The sequence below is a fragment of the Rosa rugosa genome, chromosome 3 (assembly GCF_958449725.1).
Source record: "Rosa rugosa chromosome 3, drRosRugo1.1, whole genome shotgun sequence".
Lineage (NCBI taxonomy): Eukaryota > Viridiplantae > Streptophyta > Magnoliopsida > Rosales > Rosaceae > Rosa > Rosa rugosa.
The window spans coordinates 25,531,940-25,551,238 of NC_084822.1; the positions used below are offsets into that span (position 1 = coordinate 25,531,940).

The 19,299-nt window shown below is 38.1% G+C and overlaps 1 protein-coding gene and 1 long non-coding RNA gene across 3 annotated transcripts; one reads left to right on the top strand and one right to left on the bottom strand.

The window, feature by feature from the left end:
* Positions 1-12,039: 12,039 nt before the first annotated feature.
* On the bottom strand, positions 12,040-14,415 carry LOC133741317 (uncharacterized). Of its 2 annotated transcripts, XR_009861798.1 has the most exons (4): positions 14,274-14,415; positions 12,641-12,717; positions 12,276-12,415; positions 12,040-12,102 (listed from the first exon to the last, which is right to left on the bottom strand). It is a non-coding gene; the product is annotated as an uncharacterized LOC133741317 (long non-coding RNA). The 2 variants fall into 2 exon arrangements; XR_009861799.1 differs by lacking the exon at positions 12,641-12,717 and having other exon boundaries at positions 14,274-14,382.
* A 162-nt stretch (positions 14,416-14,577) lies between these two features.
* Positions 14,578-16,077, top strand: LOC133739310 (uncharacterized). The gene is made up of 3 exons (XM_062167059.1): positions 14,578-14,737; positions 14,826-14,996; positions 15,805-16,077. Exons 1-3 carry the CDS (start codon positions 14,645-14,647, stop codon positions 15,886-15,888), a joined length of 348 nt encoding a protein of 115 aa, XP_062023043.1. The 5' UTR covers positions 14,578-14,644; the 3' UTR covers positions 15,889-16,077.
* The last annotated feature ends 3,222 nt before the right edge of the window (positions 16,078-19,299 follow it).

The window sequence follows — 19,299 nt, forward strand, 5'->3', positions numbered from 1 at the left end:
ATTATACTAGAGAATGTATTTAAGCTACACCTTGATTATTAGACATAACTCTCCTACAAACCTTTTAGTTTCTACCTATTCCTTGATAATCGGACACATGCAGACCTATGTAAATGCAAGCTAAGATCCCTTGATTATCGGACACCTAAGCCACATCCACATGATAAGCCCAATTGTAAGGACCCAAGCAACCTTATTTTATTATCACAAGATTACCATTTCTACATTTGCAACATGCTTTAGTTTACTAAGTTTGTCAAGCCTAGCATACTTCCATGAAATTATCAACACTTACAAACCTTAGGTGACAAATCTAAGATGCATAAATGATGAACAATTAAACTAGCAAAGTAGAAATTCATGGCATGATCCATATTAAATTTAACAAAATAGTTTGTACACAAATTCGGCTAGGGCTAAACCCTAGCTAGCCCCAAATTTATTCTACTCACAACCCATATTTACATAAATTAAAGCCATAAACTTATAAAGCATCAAGAAAAGAGAGAAAAGAGTAGAGAGAGGAAGGAATACCCACATGTTTGGTTCCAAAAAGAACCAAACCGTACCTCTAAGAACACTTTCTACCCTCCAAGATGCAAAACAAAGTGAGAAATGCTTCCTAGTATGGTATTTTTGGTTTCTAATAAGAGAAAGGAACAAAAAACACCATACAATTCCACAAATCTCTTAGAACTATGATGAACAAGGCTTGAATATATGAAACTAGAGTTGTGGTTGATCAAAAGTGTATAGATACTTCGGTTTTGGTAAGGAAAAACCAAGAACCCAAGAAGCTATACACCTATCTCTACACAAACAAAGAACTATCAACTACATGATGAAGAACTATGAAAAATGGAGAGGAAATGGAGAGAGAAAGGAGATGAAATGGATGAGGGAAGACATGAAAAACGTCCAAAGTGAGGGGAGGGTGTTTATATAGGCCAAAAGTGATGAATGGAGGGTGGAGATCAAAGGAAATGAAGGGCTAGATGTGATTGAAAAATGTGTAAGCACAAAATGTGGATCTAGTCTTTAACTCCACATAGAAATGACCTAAAAAGCCCATAGATATTTTGGTGGAGGAGAAAAAATAAGGGTAGAAGGGTCATTGTGTAAGGGAACAAGGTAATAAATGGGAGACAAAGGTGTAAGGTATAAGAATGAGACCACTTGTCATATTTCAAATTTTGGATTTCAAAATAACCTAGACCTAAAGTCTTCCCACCTAAAGTCTCTAACCCTAATCAGCTCTTCCTTCTCCTCCACACATGGTCTTGGCCGGCCAACTTGGGCGGAATCCGGCATTGACCGGCGTTGACTCTCATTTCGTCATGTTTTCGCACTTTCTTCCTTCAATTTAATCTCCACTAAGACTTCAGAATTAGCCTTCGGTTTCTTCATACCAAATGTTCCTCCATGAGTGTACATCATCCTTGTAAAATTTCAGAGCTTATTTCGGCGTGGTGTGGCCAGAAATGCTGCCGGAATCCGTACAGGTCCGGTTTTACAGTTTTTGTCTTCTAGTGCAGAAATTTGTACCAATCTTTTGAAGGCCTTCCATTCCGAACTAGCTCTTGCACTCTTCATAAAAAATGATCCTTAGGATATCTAAAATGGATCTGGAAAGTTTCAACTCATTTGGAGTTCATGTGGTCAGTCACCCGCTCCTCCTTCCTTGCCTAGCTCGGTTTTTCCTAGACTGAGTAGGAGAATATGCTAAGATTGAAATTTTAGTGCATTTCCAAGCTTCTCCATCATTTCCTAGCATGATCAGGAAAACATAATAAATATATATATAAATAAACACCAAGATTAAGCAAAAGTGCAAGATTAGGGGAATAATTACTAGGTGAGGAGGGGACCGATTTTGGCGGGGCATGAGGCCCACTTGATAGCACTTCTCGGATCCGAACCAGACCTTAGACCTCACATCTTAATAAGATGAGCCTAGTTTGAAGAAAGTATTTCACCCAAAAATCATTTTGACTCAATGAACAAAAGCAACAAATTTTTTTTTTTTTGACAATTTTTTTATTTTTTTGTATTTTTTTCAATGTATATGACTCAAAAATATAAATCCCTTCCCCCACACTTAAATATTGCATTGTCCTCAATGTAATCAATCATAAGCATGCAATGAAATAATAAAGGTTATAGGGATGGAATTTACGAAAAATAAATACTACAACAAAGGAGCAAAATCGAAAAAGTAAAAGACAAGAGAGAGAAAGCAAATCTAGTTGTAGACTCCTTCACGGTGTATTCTGAATTGGATTGCCTCTCAAGCAGCGCTTGTATTTAACGTCTTTTAGCCAGACCGTACTTCCTTTCAATCCTCCGGTTGTGGGGAGCTTTAGAGGGGTACAGCCTCCACTTCATGCTCCACAAACGCTTCATAATAGGGCTTTAGGCGGTGGCCATTTACCTTGAATTTGTTTCCGGTCTGTTCACTTTTGATCTGTATAGCTCCATGAGAAAACACATTAGTAATAGTGAAAGGCCTAATCCAACGAGATCTAAGCTTACCTGGGAAGAGTTTGAGACAAGAATGGAATAAAAGAACTTTCTAGCCCACAACAAAAGTCTTGCCACGAATCATTTTATCATGGAAGGCCTTTGTTTTCTCCTTGTATATCCTAGCACTTTCAAATGCATCATTCCTTATCTCCTCAAGCTCTTGCAATTGCAACTTCCTATGAAGCCCAGCTTCATCAAGGTCCATGTTAAACTGCTTCACGGTCCACCAAGCTTTGTGTTCCAACTCTACGGGTAAATGGCAAGGCTTGCCATACACTATCCGATAAGGTGACATTCCAATGGGAGTCTTGTAAGCAGTCTTATAGGCCCACAGAGCATCCTCCAAAAGTTGGGACCAATCCTTTCTGTTTGGGTTCACAATCTTCTCTAATATCCTCTTGATCTCACTATTACAGACTTCAACTTGCCCACTTGTCTGGGGGTGATAAGGCGTTGAAACCTTATGCGTGATGTCATATTTTCTCAGCAAAGCCTTAATCGTCCGATTGCAGAAGTGGGATCCACCATCACTATTCCGAACCTGCTAAAGATGTTAGACTTGATAAAATCTGCAACAACCTTAGAGTCATTAGTGCTGGTGGCCTTTGCTTCCACCCATTTAGAGACATAATCCACAGCAAGTAAGATATAGAGGAATCTAAAAGATGAAGGAAAAGGACCCATGAAATCTATACCCCAGACATCAAATATTTCAATAGTTATGATATTAGACAATGGCATTTGATCTCTAAGACCTAGATTCCCGATTCTCTGGCACCTATCACAAGTCAAACAGTAGGCATATGCATCCCTAAATAACGTTGGCCAATAGAACCCTGATTCCAACACCTTAAACGCAGTTTTCTTTGACCCAAAGTGACCCCCACATGCTTTAGAATGGCAAAAACAAAGTATAGCAGTTTGTTCATGTTCAGGTGTTCATCTCCTAATCAATTGATCAGAACAGTATTTCCACAGATAAGGTTCATCCCAAACATATTGTTTCACATTTTTCTTAAGCCTATCCTTATGAGCACGTGACATGGTATCAGGAATCTTTTTAGAAACAATATAATTAACAATGTCTGCATACCATGGTTCACTTACCTGGAGTCCGAAGAGCTGCTCATTCGGAAATGTCTCCACCAGAGGGAGAGGGTCTTCTGCGTGCACCAAACGACTCAAGTGGTCAGCTATCACGTTCTCACTATCCTTCTTATCCTTGATCTCCACATCGAATTCTTGTAAGAGTAGGACCTATCTAATCAGCCTTGGTTTCGTCTCCTTCTTGGACAACAAGTATTTGAGAGCTGCATAATCAGTATAAATAATAGATTTAGTGCCAAGTAAGTAAGAACGAAAATTTTCAAGTGCAAAAACAACTGCAAGAAGCTCTTTTTCAGTAGTCGAATAATTCAATTGTGCATCAATAAGAGTTCTTGAGGCATAATAGATGGCATAAGGTCTCTTGTCCTTGCGTTGCCCTAAAACAGCTCCAACTGCGTAGTCAGAGGCATCACACATCACCTCAAAAGGTAAGGACCAATCAGAAGGTAGCATGATAGGGGTGTTGGTGACATCATTGAGTAGAAAAATATGTGCAAAAATGATATCTCATACTCCCAAGTATAGGCGGTCAAGTTTTAGTAAAGGGGAAAAGTAAGAGTATCGTACCCAAGGGATTGAGTAACTCTACCCTAACTAGATTACCGCGAAAATAAAATCTAGAAAACACATGTGAGTCTATCTTTTTACAAATTAATAGTCTCAGCCATTTGGAAGCCAAAACTATCAATAATGATATTTACAATGATAAAGTGGTGAATCGGCTTTGTTGATTTTAATTTCTATAAAGTAAAATAAGTTGCACAAAAATAAACTAAGCTAATAAAAACAAAATAAAATAGAGACTTTGATCAATGAGATAAATAGGAGCATATGTTTTTGCACCTAGCCTCCCTCATGCATATAATGTAACCCATTTTCTAATAACAACATGCTTTGATAAATTCATCCTTGGTTTTCGCTAGAGAAACCGAGATACCAACTAATCATGCAACCTAACCATGTCGCTAGAGCAAAGCTAGATCACACAACCTTAGTCCTATTTACATTCGCTAAAACATAAAAGGGCTTTGATGTCGTAAAGTCTAAGGCCTCTCGACTCTTAAACTCATGGCACCAAGCATTAATTTTAAGGTAAGGACCCAAGCAATCTAGTTCTTCCCGTAAGAATAAGCTAGACCACCACCCTATTAGCTACACATGCTTCTCGGTTACAAAAGATTGTCAAGCTTAAGTTTCCGATTTCATTAATTCCTACAACATGCTTCTAGGTGACAAATCCAAAAACACATGTAAGAAAGCATTAAAGTAAAGCAGCTAAAGGATTCAAAACATGCATATTCATCAAAAACATGGCATCACACTATTTTATACACTTAGCCCTAGCCCTAAATTTATTCTACTCACAACCCATAGTTACATAAATCAAACCCATGAACATAATAACATCAAGCAAAAGAGAGGAAGAGTAGAGAAAGTGGTTGGTTACAAAACTAGCTCCCCTTGATGCAAAACTAGTGAGAGATGTTTCAAAGTATGGAAATTTCGGTTTTCTCAAACCCAAATTGCCATACAAATCCACAAAGCTCTTAGAAACTTGAAGAACAAAGGCTTGAAAATGATGAAACTAAGGTGTGATTGATCAAAGATCTAAAGGATCTTCGGTTTTTGGTAAAAACCCAAGACACTTTACACTTTCTCTACACAAAAGCTAAACTAAACTACCTAAAAGATGAAGAACTATGGAAAATGGAGAGGAAATGGAGAGAGAAAGGAGATGAAATGGATGAAGGAATAGATTAAAAACGTCCAAAGTGAAGGGAGGGTGTTTTTATAGGCCAAAAGTGATGAATGGAGGGTGGAGATCAAAGGAAATGAAGGGCTAGATGTGATTGACAAATGTGTAAGCACAAAATGTGGATCTAGTCTTTAACTCCACATAGAAATGACCTAGAAAGCCCATAGATATTTTGGTGGAGGAGAAGAAGTAAGGGTAGAAGGGTCATTGTGTAAGGGAACAAGGTAATAAATGGGAGACAAAGGTGCATGTAAGGTGTAAGAATGAGACCATTTGTCATCTTTCAAATTTTGAATTTCAACATAACCTAGACCTAAACTCTTCCCACCTAAAGTCTCTAACCCTAGTCATCTCTTCCTTGTCCTCCACACAAGTTCTCGGCCGGCCAACTCGGTCGGAAATGTCCGAAATCAGGCATTGACCACCGTTGACCCATTTTTTGTCGGTTTGCGCACTTTCTTCTCCTTCAATTTAATCTCCACTAAGACTTCGGAATTAGCTTTCGGTTTCTTCATACCAAATGTTCCTCCATGAGTGTACATCATCCTCGTAAAATTTCAGAGCTTAGTTCACCGTGGTGTGGCCTAAAATGCTGCCGGAATCCGTATAGGTCCGGTTTTGCAGTTTTTGTCTTCTAGTGCAGAAATTTGCACCAATCTTTTGAAGGCCTTCCACTCCGAATAGCTCTTGCACTCTTCATATGAAATCATCCTTAGGATGTCTAGAATAGATATGGAAAGTTTCAACACATTTGGAGTTCATTTGGTCAGTCTGCTGCTCCTCCTTCATTGCCTAGCTCAGTTTCTTCTAGCCGAAGTAGGAAAATGTGCTAAGATTGACTTTTTATGCATTTCCAAGCTTCTCCATCATTTCCTATCATGATAAGGAAAACATAATAAATATATATAAATAAACACAAAGGTTAAGCAAAAGTGCAAGATTAGGGGAATAATTACTAGGTAATTATGGACCTAACAAGGGGCTGACGTCAAAAGCTTCTTCAGCTTGTCAAAAGTTTCCTGGCACTCCTTGTCAAAGTCAAACATCACATCCTTTTGGAGTAGACGGCATAGAGGTCTTGATATCTTCGAGAAGTCCTTTATAAACCGCTAGTAGAAACCTGCATGACCAAGGAAAGATCGAACCTCTCTCATAGAGGTGGGAGAGGGTAAGTAACGCACAAGGTCTACCTTAGCTTTATCAACCTCTATACCCCTAGAAGAGACAATATGTCCTAGAGCTATACCTTGCCTAACCATGAAATGACATTTTTCCCAGTTTAATACAAGGTTAGTTTCCATGCAACGTTTCAAAATTAATTCCAAATTATTGAGACAATCATCAAAACTTTTTCCAAAAACTGAAAAATCATCCATGAATACCTCAATGATTTTCTCAATATAATCTGAAAAAATACTTACCATACACCTCTGAAAGGTACCTGGTGCGTTGCAGAGTCCAAAAGGCATGCGACGGTATGCAAATGTTTCAAAGGAGCAGGTGAACGTCGTCTTCTCTTGATCCTCATTTGCTATGGCAATCTGATTGTAGCCAGAGTAGCCATCCAAGAAGCAGTAATAATCATGTCCAGCTAGTCGCTCAAGCATCTGGTCAATGAATGGAAGGGGAAAATGGTCTTTCCTCGTGGTATCATTGAGCTTCCGGTAATCAATACATACCCTGTGGCCTGTAACTATCCTCTGGGGCACCAGTTCGTTCTCAGCATTCTTCACAACAATCACTCCGAACTTCTTAGGTACGACTTGAACTGGGGCCACCCATTTGGAGTCTGAAATGGGGTAAAAGGTAAGGACAAATATGGAGGTAGCATGATAGGGGCTGACGTCAAAAGCTCCTTAAGCTTGTCAAAAGCTTCCTGGCACTCCTTGTCAAAGTCAAACGTCACGTCCTTTTGGAGTAGACGGCATAGGGTTGGATGACTAACGTTAAAGACAAAGTCCTTCACCTATTCCGTTATGGTTAAAGACTCAAAATCAAACTCAAACTCTCATCAACCATTATTATCCACAAAAAACCAACAAATTACTTATAGCTTCTCTCCATTATATTGTTAAGTATGCAATCCATATTCATTTTAGTTGTTTATTCAACTATTTCTATTAACAAGCTATCATACTAATCAAAAAACAGTAGCGTTAATTTCCTAAATGCAAACCAACATATTTTGTTTCTTATTTTCAGCTTGAAAAAACGATGAGATTTCTTGGTAAGTACTGACATTTACTCTATTATCATTTTTGGTTTTTCTGAATGAATAATTTTCAATGAACAATAAGGTAATGGGTTCCAATGTTCCATCATTCTTTTTGTCTAGAAAGATATTCATCAGAGGCTTGACAAAGAACACCACCTTGCGTCAGATTTTTTGATTTTTTTCTGTGGTATCGATTAACTTCCGACTTTTAATTTAGTATGAAAATTGATATGGGTCTATTATTGAAAACAATTATATAGATGTTAACCGCTATTAAGTTTGAGCAGGGTTGATAGTTTTGATGGGTTTTCTTCAATTTGCTCATATTTGTCTACTGTGTTTGTTGTATAATGTGGTTGCACAGAAGCCCAGAAAGACTTTGGTTTTTTTCTTTTTCAATAAGATTGTGATTGTGTTTATATGTATGGACAAGTTTTTGGATTGAATATTTGAATTGTGCGTCTGGCTGTTTTAGGTTCGTGGAGAATTGCCGCTTTTAGAAGTGTAGAGCCGCTTTGCAAAAGCTCCAAAAGGTTTCGGAGCAAGAGTTGGCTTCAAGCTTGGAAGATAGTGTTACTCAAATGTCTCAAGATGTGAGTTATGTTAATGACTTTTGATGCTTGGAATTTGTTAGATGCATTTGTTTCGGCGAACTCTGATATTGCTGTTTCTAGATAGATTGGAAAATGAAGGTTTTTTTTCTTTTTTCCTCGATACGAAGGGATATAAAGGGTTTTGAAGTTACAGTTAGTGGTGGGGATCTTAATGCACAACATTCAGTTTCTTTTGGCAACTGAGCCTTGCTATTACATACGGAGAAATATATGGAGATGCGCAAGATTGATGATAGACAGCTACATTTTTGCAGGTTGATAAGGTGAGCAATTCTGATAGCATCAGAATAGAGGCAAAAAAGAGATGAAGTAGTGAATTATGGATTCATTCCTTGCTTTCAGCATTTTTTTTGTCTACATTGATTCTAAACTATTCCTTTTTGTGTGCAAATTTTTTAGGCGATAGCTTATGGATCTGCGAAGCTTGCAGATTTTGGATTGGCAAAGGTATGTCTTTTGCTCCTCCATGCCATTCTATATTTTGAATAGTTTTCACAATCATTTTGAATCTTTTCTCCTAATAGTATTCACTATGTCTTTTTTCAGATAACCACCAAAGTGAAAGAAATTCAAGTTTTGCAGGGGACTGCATTCTAGATGGACCCTGAGGTTTGCCTTCACACTTATAATCTTAATCCATTTAAACAATAAAGTCCCCCTGATAATTTTCTACTTATTTATAAAATGGTTGATTTGATGGTGTTGTATACTTTTGTCACATGTTACTCTCTTTCCTACTGTCAATGGACATATTTGATACTGCCGTTTTCTATTTAGGTTAAAATGACATTATTTTTTCCCCCAAGTTCTTAGCAACTTGATTTGTGATGAGTAGATGAGCTTTAATTTAACAATGTAAAATTTAGTGTTTTCCATTTATTCATCATTTTATGGTATTCATGGTTTTGTAATGGCTAATTATATGATGAGTAGAGAAACTCATACTAGAGACTGTGGTGCCCGATGTTAATGGAAATAGTCAAAGTTGACAACTATGGCTATGGAGATCAACGATTGCAGCAAGTTCAGCAAGTTGTTGAATCTAAGTATATCATGGAGAATCCTTCTGCAGAACCGGTTCATTTGAAAGTGCAATAAATGTTATACAAGAATACCTGCCTTCATCTGTTGAGGAACCTATTGGAGATATAGTATGTACTGAGTTACCATTGAGCTGTGGGGATTTAGCCTTCATCAATTATTTGAAATACTGCTCTATTCTTTTGTAACGGAGTCAAAAGCTCCTATACTTTTTTATCTTTTAGTGAACAAGGGGCCTGAAAAAAAAGCTCCCGTACTTTATTGTTACATATATTTGAAAGATCCGATCGGCACAATACTGATTTTAACAATTTTTTTTTTTTTAAAATAAGGGCTTTGACAGCAATATTTAATGATATGTAATTTGTATAAACTTCAATTTCCAAAATATTTTGCTCTTTCATTTTCACTTTCATATAATTTGTATTCAGTTTCAGTTTCTTTGGTATCATATTAACAACTGAACCAAAATCCCATACATAACAACTTCTTATGTATACAATCACATACTTTCCTAAGCAATTCTAACAATCCTAACTCCTGCAGCAAAGTGCGGGCAACAATTGCTAGTACTTCCTGTTTGGCTCCCAAAATCAGTCTGGTACAAACTGTCTCTTTTGAATGCGCGAGCGTGCCAGCACCGTGGGGTGCAGTCGTCGGGGCGTCCCTTGACCTGACTTCTAAATCAAACGATGTGGACGAGGAGAGCACCAACCTCGTCACAAGGTTATTTTCTATGCCTTCCGGAAAAGGACTTCTTGCCTTACGGGTAAGGGTTTTGGTTGTGGTCTCTTGCGTTCACCGAATCGATGCTTAGTGTTGTAGACTAAGCAGAGCAATCACTGGGAAGTTGGAGAAAGCACGGGTTTTGCTAAAGCGTGACTTTAGCTTCGCTGGGTTGCGAGGGCGTTACCCTTGCTTCGCTGGTAGTATCGGTGGCAGTGGTACTGGCAGTCGGCTCCTGGGGAGACTGGGACTGGAAGCACGGTCGCCGGGTTGGTTTGGTGGCGCTGACAGTCGGCTCTTGAAGAGACTGGGACTGGAGCGTGATCACCGATAAGAGAGGTTGCTCCGGGGAGGCTTGATAATCCGAGGGATTGATTTATTTAGAGTTGTTCTGTCCTCTATTCGTCCTTGAAACCTGGTATTTATACCAAGGGTTTCGACTGTTCCTTGCCATAGAAGGATTATTGATTGAAGTTTCCTATTCAATCTCTGCTACTTGATTCCAATAAGGTTTCGTTTTCCTTATGGATCACGGAATGGGCGAAGCTGTAACCCAAACCCAAGTAGGCTTATTTTTGGGCCGCAGGTATCGGCCTGCTGTGCTAAATCCATTAAAGGATCTTGCCAAAATTACTTTTGGGCTCAAACACTTCCTATAGAGCTAATGTCTTAAGAAAATAGTATCTAAAATCTTAGGCCATTTTGGATTTTATTTGAAGTGCCAAATGACAACCAAAATGTCTAGCAGATTCATTGTGAAGAAAACTTATACGAATAGCTGATTTCACAAAAGCATAAGTATCTCAAATGAATTCCGAAAATGGTGTCACAAGTTTTGTTGAAAATATAAGAATCTCTATGATCAGTTTGTGGTCAACCTAAACAAGTTTGAATAAGGATAACTGTTGAAATGAAATAGAACAAACAGAAACATTGTGACAATTGCAGAGTTTCTTGATGTAGACCCTCAATTTCGAAAAATCATAATTTAATCCATAAAAATCATTCTCATGAGATTCCAATTTTGAAATGATCTTTAACTTGTCTACTAAAACTTTCGTGAAGAAACCAACTTCCAATACTCGATGAAATTGTACAGTTTTTACCAAAAAGCTCTCTGGGTCAGAAGCTCAGAAGTACATTTTCAGATTGCAGACCTCTGTTTTCTGCCTTAAGTTTAACCAATTAATGAATCCTTAATAGAAGTGTACGAAACTAGCTATACCGATATCAAACTTAATGTACGTACAAGGCTTTCAGCATATGCAAATGGTTTCTAAAATGAAGGTCTAGATATGTAGTTAGCTAAATGATTATAATGCAGAAAGTTCCTACTAATTTTAAGGTTCCTGATCAGTTCTATGGATGTGTAAATGATGCTTATAGGTTCCTTGCTAGTTTGTTCGATAAAAAAAGATGAAGCCAATAAATCATCATATATATATATATATATATATCAGCTACGTCACCAACGGTTATAAATGGCTTTGCGACTTGTCGTTAGAAGCAACTAGCAAGAGAACCCGCGCGATGCCACGGGGTAGATTTTGTATTTTGATCTTTTTATGTTCAGTTTTAAGTTTTTGGTTCAGAAAACCAGCCAAGATGTGTTTAGATGAAACAAAAAATATGCGCTAAACGAATTTTTCAGAATTTAGTTTACATTGTATGAATCTGGTTCAAGAATGAACAAAGCATTATATTATCAAAATAATATAATCCAAAAACTGATCTGTTAGCTTAAAAACTTTTGGAAAAAAAAAAAAACAAAGTACAACAAAAAGATGAGAGTAATTAAGGGTTTCTTTGTCTATATGAACGACTGATTCCTGAATCTTGCCTTGTACAGCGGCATTTACAATGACTTCTCCACGTGTGTTTATAAGTTGTTTGATCTGTTTAAGGATTTTCGAAACAGAATGCTCTTATGCTGGATAACATACTGCAAGCCTTTGATCTGTTTCAACAGTGTCAAATTAGAGAGTTTCATAAGGCAAGTAATCAGAGCAGAATGATTAACAGATAGATCTGGAGATAACAAAGCCTGGTAAGAAAACATGCCTGAGTATCAAGCTCTTCCTCAGCTTCTTCTTAGCTTTGGCAATTTCAATGTGCTCTTCCTGCAGAATAAAAGAAAAAACCATTAAATATAAAAGCGAAATTGAATAACTTGTTTCTTTGTTCAACTATGAGTAATGAAAAAATATATTCTTACGTTAAGTCTTGAATTGCATTACGACAACCAGGCAAATAAATATATGGCTAAGCTATGGATACTGATATATATTCTTACCCTTTGAAAGATTTGAATGCTTAAAACCAAGGGAAGATGTTTTCAGTTCCCTCCTTCACCCTCTCTTCCATTTTGGCACTCCCTGCCAACAAAGAAGCATTTTTAAATTGATGTCCTTCAGCAACATCGGGTGACTGTATCTACAAATTCAAAAGTAATAATGAGTTTTCCCCTTGGCAGAACATAGGCAAAACTATGGACATTAAGAACATAATCAAAACATGGTTGATAGTGGGCATGTTAGATTGACACGAAAGATAGCCTCATGCAACATGAAAACAGAAGCAAGACATTAATTAGGTCTCATATATGATCATATCATGGCATGCTTTAGTTCTACAACAGAAATTGAAAACTGAAATTACCATAATGGAAGGCTTTCCAGTTGCCAAAATCTCATAGCAAGTCATTGCACCAGCTCATGAAATGATTAAGTCTGTAGCTGCATATGCCAAATCCATTTATGCATGAGCCTTTGATATGCAGAGTCAGATCAGATTCAACGAAAAACATGGACACATCTTGGCAAATGTAGAAGATAAAGTAAATCTACTATCTCTGACTCGTATCATTTATCAGACTTAAAAAAAAAAAAAAAAAAAGATAATGCTAACCACTACTATTGGACCTCAAAAGAATGTTGCGAAAGTTATTGGCATGATTCCTAAATGGATTACTTTTCCAGTCTTTCCAAGCTTATACTCCTAATGAACACATTAGTTTGCCTGCCTAAGTTATGGAAACATAAGGATGCAACATGTTTAAGTCTTCAAGCAACATAATTGCAGTAAAAAAGAATCTAATCACGAACCAATATATGTGAAAAAAAAAAAAAAATTTGAAGGCAACAGTGTGTTTTTCAAATGAACCCACACTCCAAGAATCCCATTTTCAGCAATAAAATATCTGGAAGTGGCAGAGGACATTTTTTACCAAGCCATTCAATTAAGCTAACCCTAAACTCGGTCCGCAGCTGCCTGTAGGGTCAGGTGATCTGTCCACTACCCTTTTCTAGTAACATTTACATATTTTAAAAAAATGTAATTAGGTTTAGCTTTAAGTAACAATTAAATACAAATGCAAGTGTCTCATAGTAAATATCAATAGGCATGAAAGAAGATATCTAACGTTTTCATCTTCCTCAGGTAACTTTTGCACTTCATCGGGACATAAGCTCAATTTTCAAATGTCTATTGTTTAAAATCCTAATATCTACAGCTGCCATAAAATTTAGATTAAGCAGATTACGCCTAAAGCTTTAAAATTAGATTATTCAATCAAATTGGTTAACATCGATTGGCATTGATCCTCAAATATCTAATATTTAAAACACTAATGTCTAAAGCTGCCATAAAATTTACAGTAAGCAAGTTATGCCTAAACCTTTAAAATAACTATGATTCAAAACGTCTCAAGCTCTGTCTCTGGTGTTTACCAATTTCAAAGTTTTGATTAGATGACGGCTCATTTTTGTTCTCTATGAGGATTATTGTCATTGTTTATCTGTAGCTCGGGGTTTAGGTGATACGTCCCCCCCGATGCAAAATTTTACTATTAATATAATAAATGGAACCGGGCGTGGGGCTGAGCCTCCCAGCTAGGCTGGGTTCCAAACCCCATTCAAAAAAAAAAAAAAAAGCAGAAACAATTCTCAATCTCTATTAAAATCTTAAAACAAAAACCAACTTTAAAATCATAAACTCACAAATCAAGGAAATTCAATAAACTGCTAAACACCAAAAACATGACTTGAAACCTCTCCGATCAATCATCAACAACCCAAACCAGCAGACAAACAAAACCCCAAAACGCACAAACCCATATCAATTCAAAACCACCAACAACAAAAGATCCAATCCAAAACCAAAGAACCCAGTCTGAAACCAAATACCATTATCGGTGACAAAAGAACCCAAACAAAATTCTTACCATTCAACGAAAGAAAGAATGCGAACCAAGCAAAAAATATGATCAACACAAAACACCAAAGCTCAATACCTCTCTCTTTCTGCCTGCAACAATGATGGATCAAATTTCTCTCTCATTCAGAAGCGCTCTCTGTCTCTCTATCCCGAGATCGTTCAAACACTCTCGGTCTGACGCTCTCTGTCTCGCTATCTCTCGATCATTCTAAATTGACCACACAAAAAGAAAAGGGAAAAAAAAAAAAAATTCATAGTCGGTGTATTCCCAACAGCAATTGTAATTTGTATAAGAAGCCAGGGGCCAAACCGTCATTTCATCCCCCGAGTGAACAGTTAGGAATAGTAAACTCAGCTTTAGATATATGTATAATTGGCTGGGTATATCCACGTAAGCTAAAACGACATCGTCTCTCTCTCTCTGATCCAATTTCTCTCTGGAATCGAATGGAGGGTAAGAAAAAGGGCTACGCTTGGGCGGTCTCCGCCGGACTAAACGCAGCCCTGGCTGCCGTTTCGGCGAAGCTGATAACTCCTCAGGTGATTTTCTCGCATCCAGTTCATGAATTCACGATTTTCGCATCTGAAAATCCTCCCCTACTTGATTTTGATTGAGTCACCTGATCAGATTTTGCGGTATGGAATGGTGGTTTTATTCAACGTGACAATGTGGGGGTGTTATGTGAACAGCCTTAAGGCTCTTTCATCTCTACAAGCCACGGTTACAAATTTTGCTGCGAATTTCCTCTCTTCTGGTTTAGCTGGTTACTCTTTGTTCCAAGAGCCCTTGTCCTTTAAGGTATGACATATGATCCACTTCTCTATCTCTGTTACTTTTTTTTTTTTTTTTTTTTTGGGTGTGATTTCTTTGATGATTAAAATGGCCAGAGTCATTGAGTTGAACAACTTTACAAGGCATTGATTGTGTGGAAGTGCTTGAAGAATGAAAATTAACAGAAAGTGATGGAAAAGGTGTGACCTTGATTAGTGAAGGCTTTGTTGATTGTGATGGTGGTTTCAGTAAAGGGACACCTCTTGTATGCTTCATGAGCCTTTATTCTTCATACAACTCTTCTAGAAAATGCGCAAACAGTGAGAGCTAACAAAAGCGCATTATGCTGTATCGATGATGAGTTAGTCGGCTTTAGTATTTAGGCCTGAGATTTGATGGAAAAGTTGTGAGAAAAATTTGACTTTGTTTCAGTAAGAATATACTGAACCAATTTTTCCTATGCAGATGATGAACTTGTATACTCTTTGTGGGTTTTATTGTTGCAATTTGAAATGCTTACGACTGTAAAAGGTTATGCTACTATAGCTTGTTTGTGGTCACTATTATGTTCAAAATTACACAAAATGATGATAAGCGGTATGTTTGACCAAAATTATTTGGTTTCTGGAGTTGGACACCACACTTGGCAGAACTATATACTAAATGCTATTATTGGAATAATAGAGTATCGCACACAATAGACACAAAATCTGACTGCTAATTTGTAATTTTTGTTCCTGCATTTCCTTGTTCATTGTAATAAACTGTCCACATGTGTCTGTAGGCTTTCGTGCTAGTTTCATTTGCATATCTGATGAGAAGCCTTGTTTGACAGTGGTTTGCAGGTGCCATGCTCATTGTAGTTGGTTCACTCGTACTTAGTAAGTCAAGTATTGAGAAGAAGACACGAACGGATTAGCAGCTATGAATTCCACTTCGCCTAAGATACAGATAAAAGTAGATATTCATTTCTGTCTGGCTACAGATGAAAGCAGGAGGATGTAGATGCAGTTAAACAGTACAAGACTGGATTTTGTATTTATGTAAGTTTATGCTTAATGTCATTCTGCTTTGAGAATATTTCTATATGAAAAAATCTTCTCTGATAGTACTATTGTCAAAGTCGTGTATTTGTAGCAGCTCTGTATTTCTATATGAAACGTATGAAACAGTTTGGTTAGCAGCTCATAACCAGTTTTCATTAAAATTCTCTCAAACTCAATTTCACGAGCCTACGCTGAAGATAGTGTCATTTTCTTCTTGACTAAAAGAAACTGACTGTGTGAGTTTCATCAGAAAATAGCCAATCAACTCCAATATGCTATACGTATCGACTGGGCAGACAAACGATGGACTCAAAATCACCAACTGGATGAACAAGAAGTCTGATTACTCAATTTTCCCACAAGATATTCGAACACTGACTTGACTCACAACATTAGACTAGTTTCAGTTACTTGATTTTCACATCAAGTCTGTAAAATCAGCTTCTACATACCAAAACATTGCTTTGATTAACAAAACTGAAAAACTAGGGTTTGCAAGTTGCAATCCACGAGTAAAATCTCGTGGTCAAAGCACGGGAAATCCATAAACCAAAGTTCAGTAAAAATTTCTGTTCGAACTTTCCTTCTCCTAGATCTCTAGACTGAAGTGTTACTTTACTTCTCTGTGTTGGTAAGAATACACGAATTCAGTCATCAGATCATAACCACAATACCTTCTTCCTCTTTGCCCATGTCACATTGCCCCTTCTACAAATCCCTCAGCTCTCTGGTAAGTGTTCCGATTTCCTTCTACCCACCTCTTGTTCCACTGCGGATTCCGAGCATTTCTTGATTACGTATCAGTCTCTCGATTATCTGACCACAATCGGTCTTGGTCTACATGTGGTTTTAGGGGTTGGTTTTGGAATTGGTTTGAATTAGCTTGGAGATGGTCAAAATTTGAGATTGCTGGCGATTGTTGCTTCAGTGTTACTTTGGACCGGAATTGGAGATTTTGGATTTCAGGGTTTAGTTATGAAGCTTACGTAGCTTTTTATGGATTTTGATTATTTGATCTTAGCTCCCCAGTTAGAATCTGTTTTATGTTCAAAATTGGTTCGTGTGTTTGACCGACCGTACACGAAGAAGTCAAGTTTTAAGTTCTGTCTTCGGGATAGTTAAAAGTTAAAACCATGCACTGGTTTAGTACATTTATAAGAGTTCCATCTTCATGTGTCTCTTGAGTGATAGATTAGTTTTGACTTTTGAAGAGTAAAGGATATTATTTTATAGGGGCTGTGACCAGTTACCCATTTTTAGCCCAAAAAATGCCCACTTACTCCACCAAGAGTTTTTTAACCCCATTTACCCAATCTTACATCTATTGACATTTTAGCCCCTGTTAATTAAATTAAAACCCATCCATCTCTTATCAGTCTCTCTCTCCTTCCCAAACTCTCTCTCTCTCCCCCCGATCTCCACCTCCACTCTCTCTCTCTCTCTCTCTCTCTCTCTCCTCCCCATGATCTCCACCTCCGGTCTGTCTCTCTCTCTCTGATCGTCGCGCCGGAGATATAGTCCAAATCTGAACACGACGATGAAGCTCCAGTCGGCGATCCAACGTTCTCGTCGCCGTTCGATTGATCGGCGATCCAGCCACTCCAACGTCCTCGTCGCAGTTCATCGGCAATGTGTCTACTGCCCCTAACGCTGCCCCTAAACCCTAAACTTAACACGAAGACATTATTTGGGGGCAGTAATGTGTCTACTGCCCCCCACTAAACCATTATTACTGCCCCCCACTAAACCATTAAAACTTGCCCCAGTTTTGTGAAGGGTTCTGACTTCGTATGAAGACATTATTTGGGGGCAGTAATGTGTCTACTGCCCCCCACTAAACCATTAAAACTTGCACCAGTTAAGTGAAGGGTTCTGACTTCGTATGAAGACATTATTTGGGGGCAGTAATGTGTCTACTGCCCCCCACTAAACCATTAAAACTTGCACCAGTTTCAAGGATTCACAGTGTATTGCACTTTATCACAAACAAATCAACAAGAGATGATTACTGTCTCCTAAGAAAGACATTATTGGGTGGCACTAATGTGTCTACTGCCCCCCAATAGACCATCAAACATTACACCGCTTCCTATGTTTCGCAGATTATACAAGTTATTCACACTCAAAACAACAGATAATGTCTAAAAACCCACATTATGAGGGTCAATATTCTGTCTACTGCCCCCCACTAGACTGACACAAACAACACAATTTTTTTCATTTATCAACTACTGCAATTTAACACTACATTTACTTTGGAATAGCAGTTTTCAGTCCGTCAATAAATAAAGCAGTCATCATTGGCCCCCAATACAAAGTCTACTGGGGGGCACTAATGTTACAACTTTTATGGTTATGACTGCACAATAGCAGATAGCCATTTTCAGTCCGTCGTCGATTCCTTCAGAAGGTCAACCCCGGCCTCGCCGAGCTTCTCAGCGACGAGGACCGTCGGCTTGGCGTCGAGCCTGGCAGCGGAGAGCACGACGACGAGTTTCGGCGCGGCGATGGATAGAGCAGGCGTCGTGGGCGACCTGCCGGAGGGATGGAGGGAGGGAGAGAGAGATCCGACGTCTTCTGGAGAGAGAGAGAGAGAGAGAGAGAGAAAGAGAGAGAGAGAGAGAGAGAGAGAGAGAGAGAGAGAGAGAGAGAGAGAGAGAGAGAGAGAGAGAGAGAGAGAGAGAGAGAGAGAGAGAGAGAGAGAGAGATAGAGAAATCGGTGAGTGGGGAGGAGAGAGAAATCGGTGAGGGGGAGAGAGAGAGAGAGAGAGAAACTGAGAGTAGAGAGATTGAAGGAGAGGGCAAAAAAGTCCCAAAAATTAATAAAAAGAATTAATTGGGTAAAGGGGAAATAATCCCTTAGAGTGTTTTGGGTAAATGGGGTTTAAAAATTCTTAGTCGGGCAAGTGGGCACATTTTAAGCTAAAATTGGGTAAATGAGTATTTTCCCTATTTTATACTTGATTCTCTGGCTGTTAGAATATGTTCGTTCAATTAAGTTTGTTGTCGATATATGTAATGTAAAACTATAGTCTATTAACTTAAATCGAGAGTACATTTCACATGCGTCGAAGAGATTTATCTTGAGTCTATGAAGCTTTTGGATTCCCCTTGACAAAGTAAAAAAAAAAAAAAAAAAAATCGAGAGTACAGATTACAGAACTTGCCATGGTTTATAAATAAATATGTAATGCAAGTCCAGGGGGCTGGGTGGGTAGGGTAGGGCTCAAGCCCCACCGGGATTTTTGGGCCCCAAAAAAAAATGAAGGTATATAGGTGTTGTT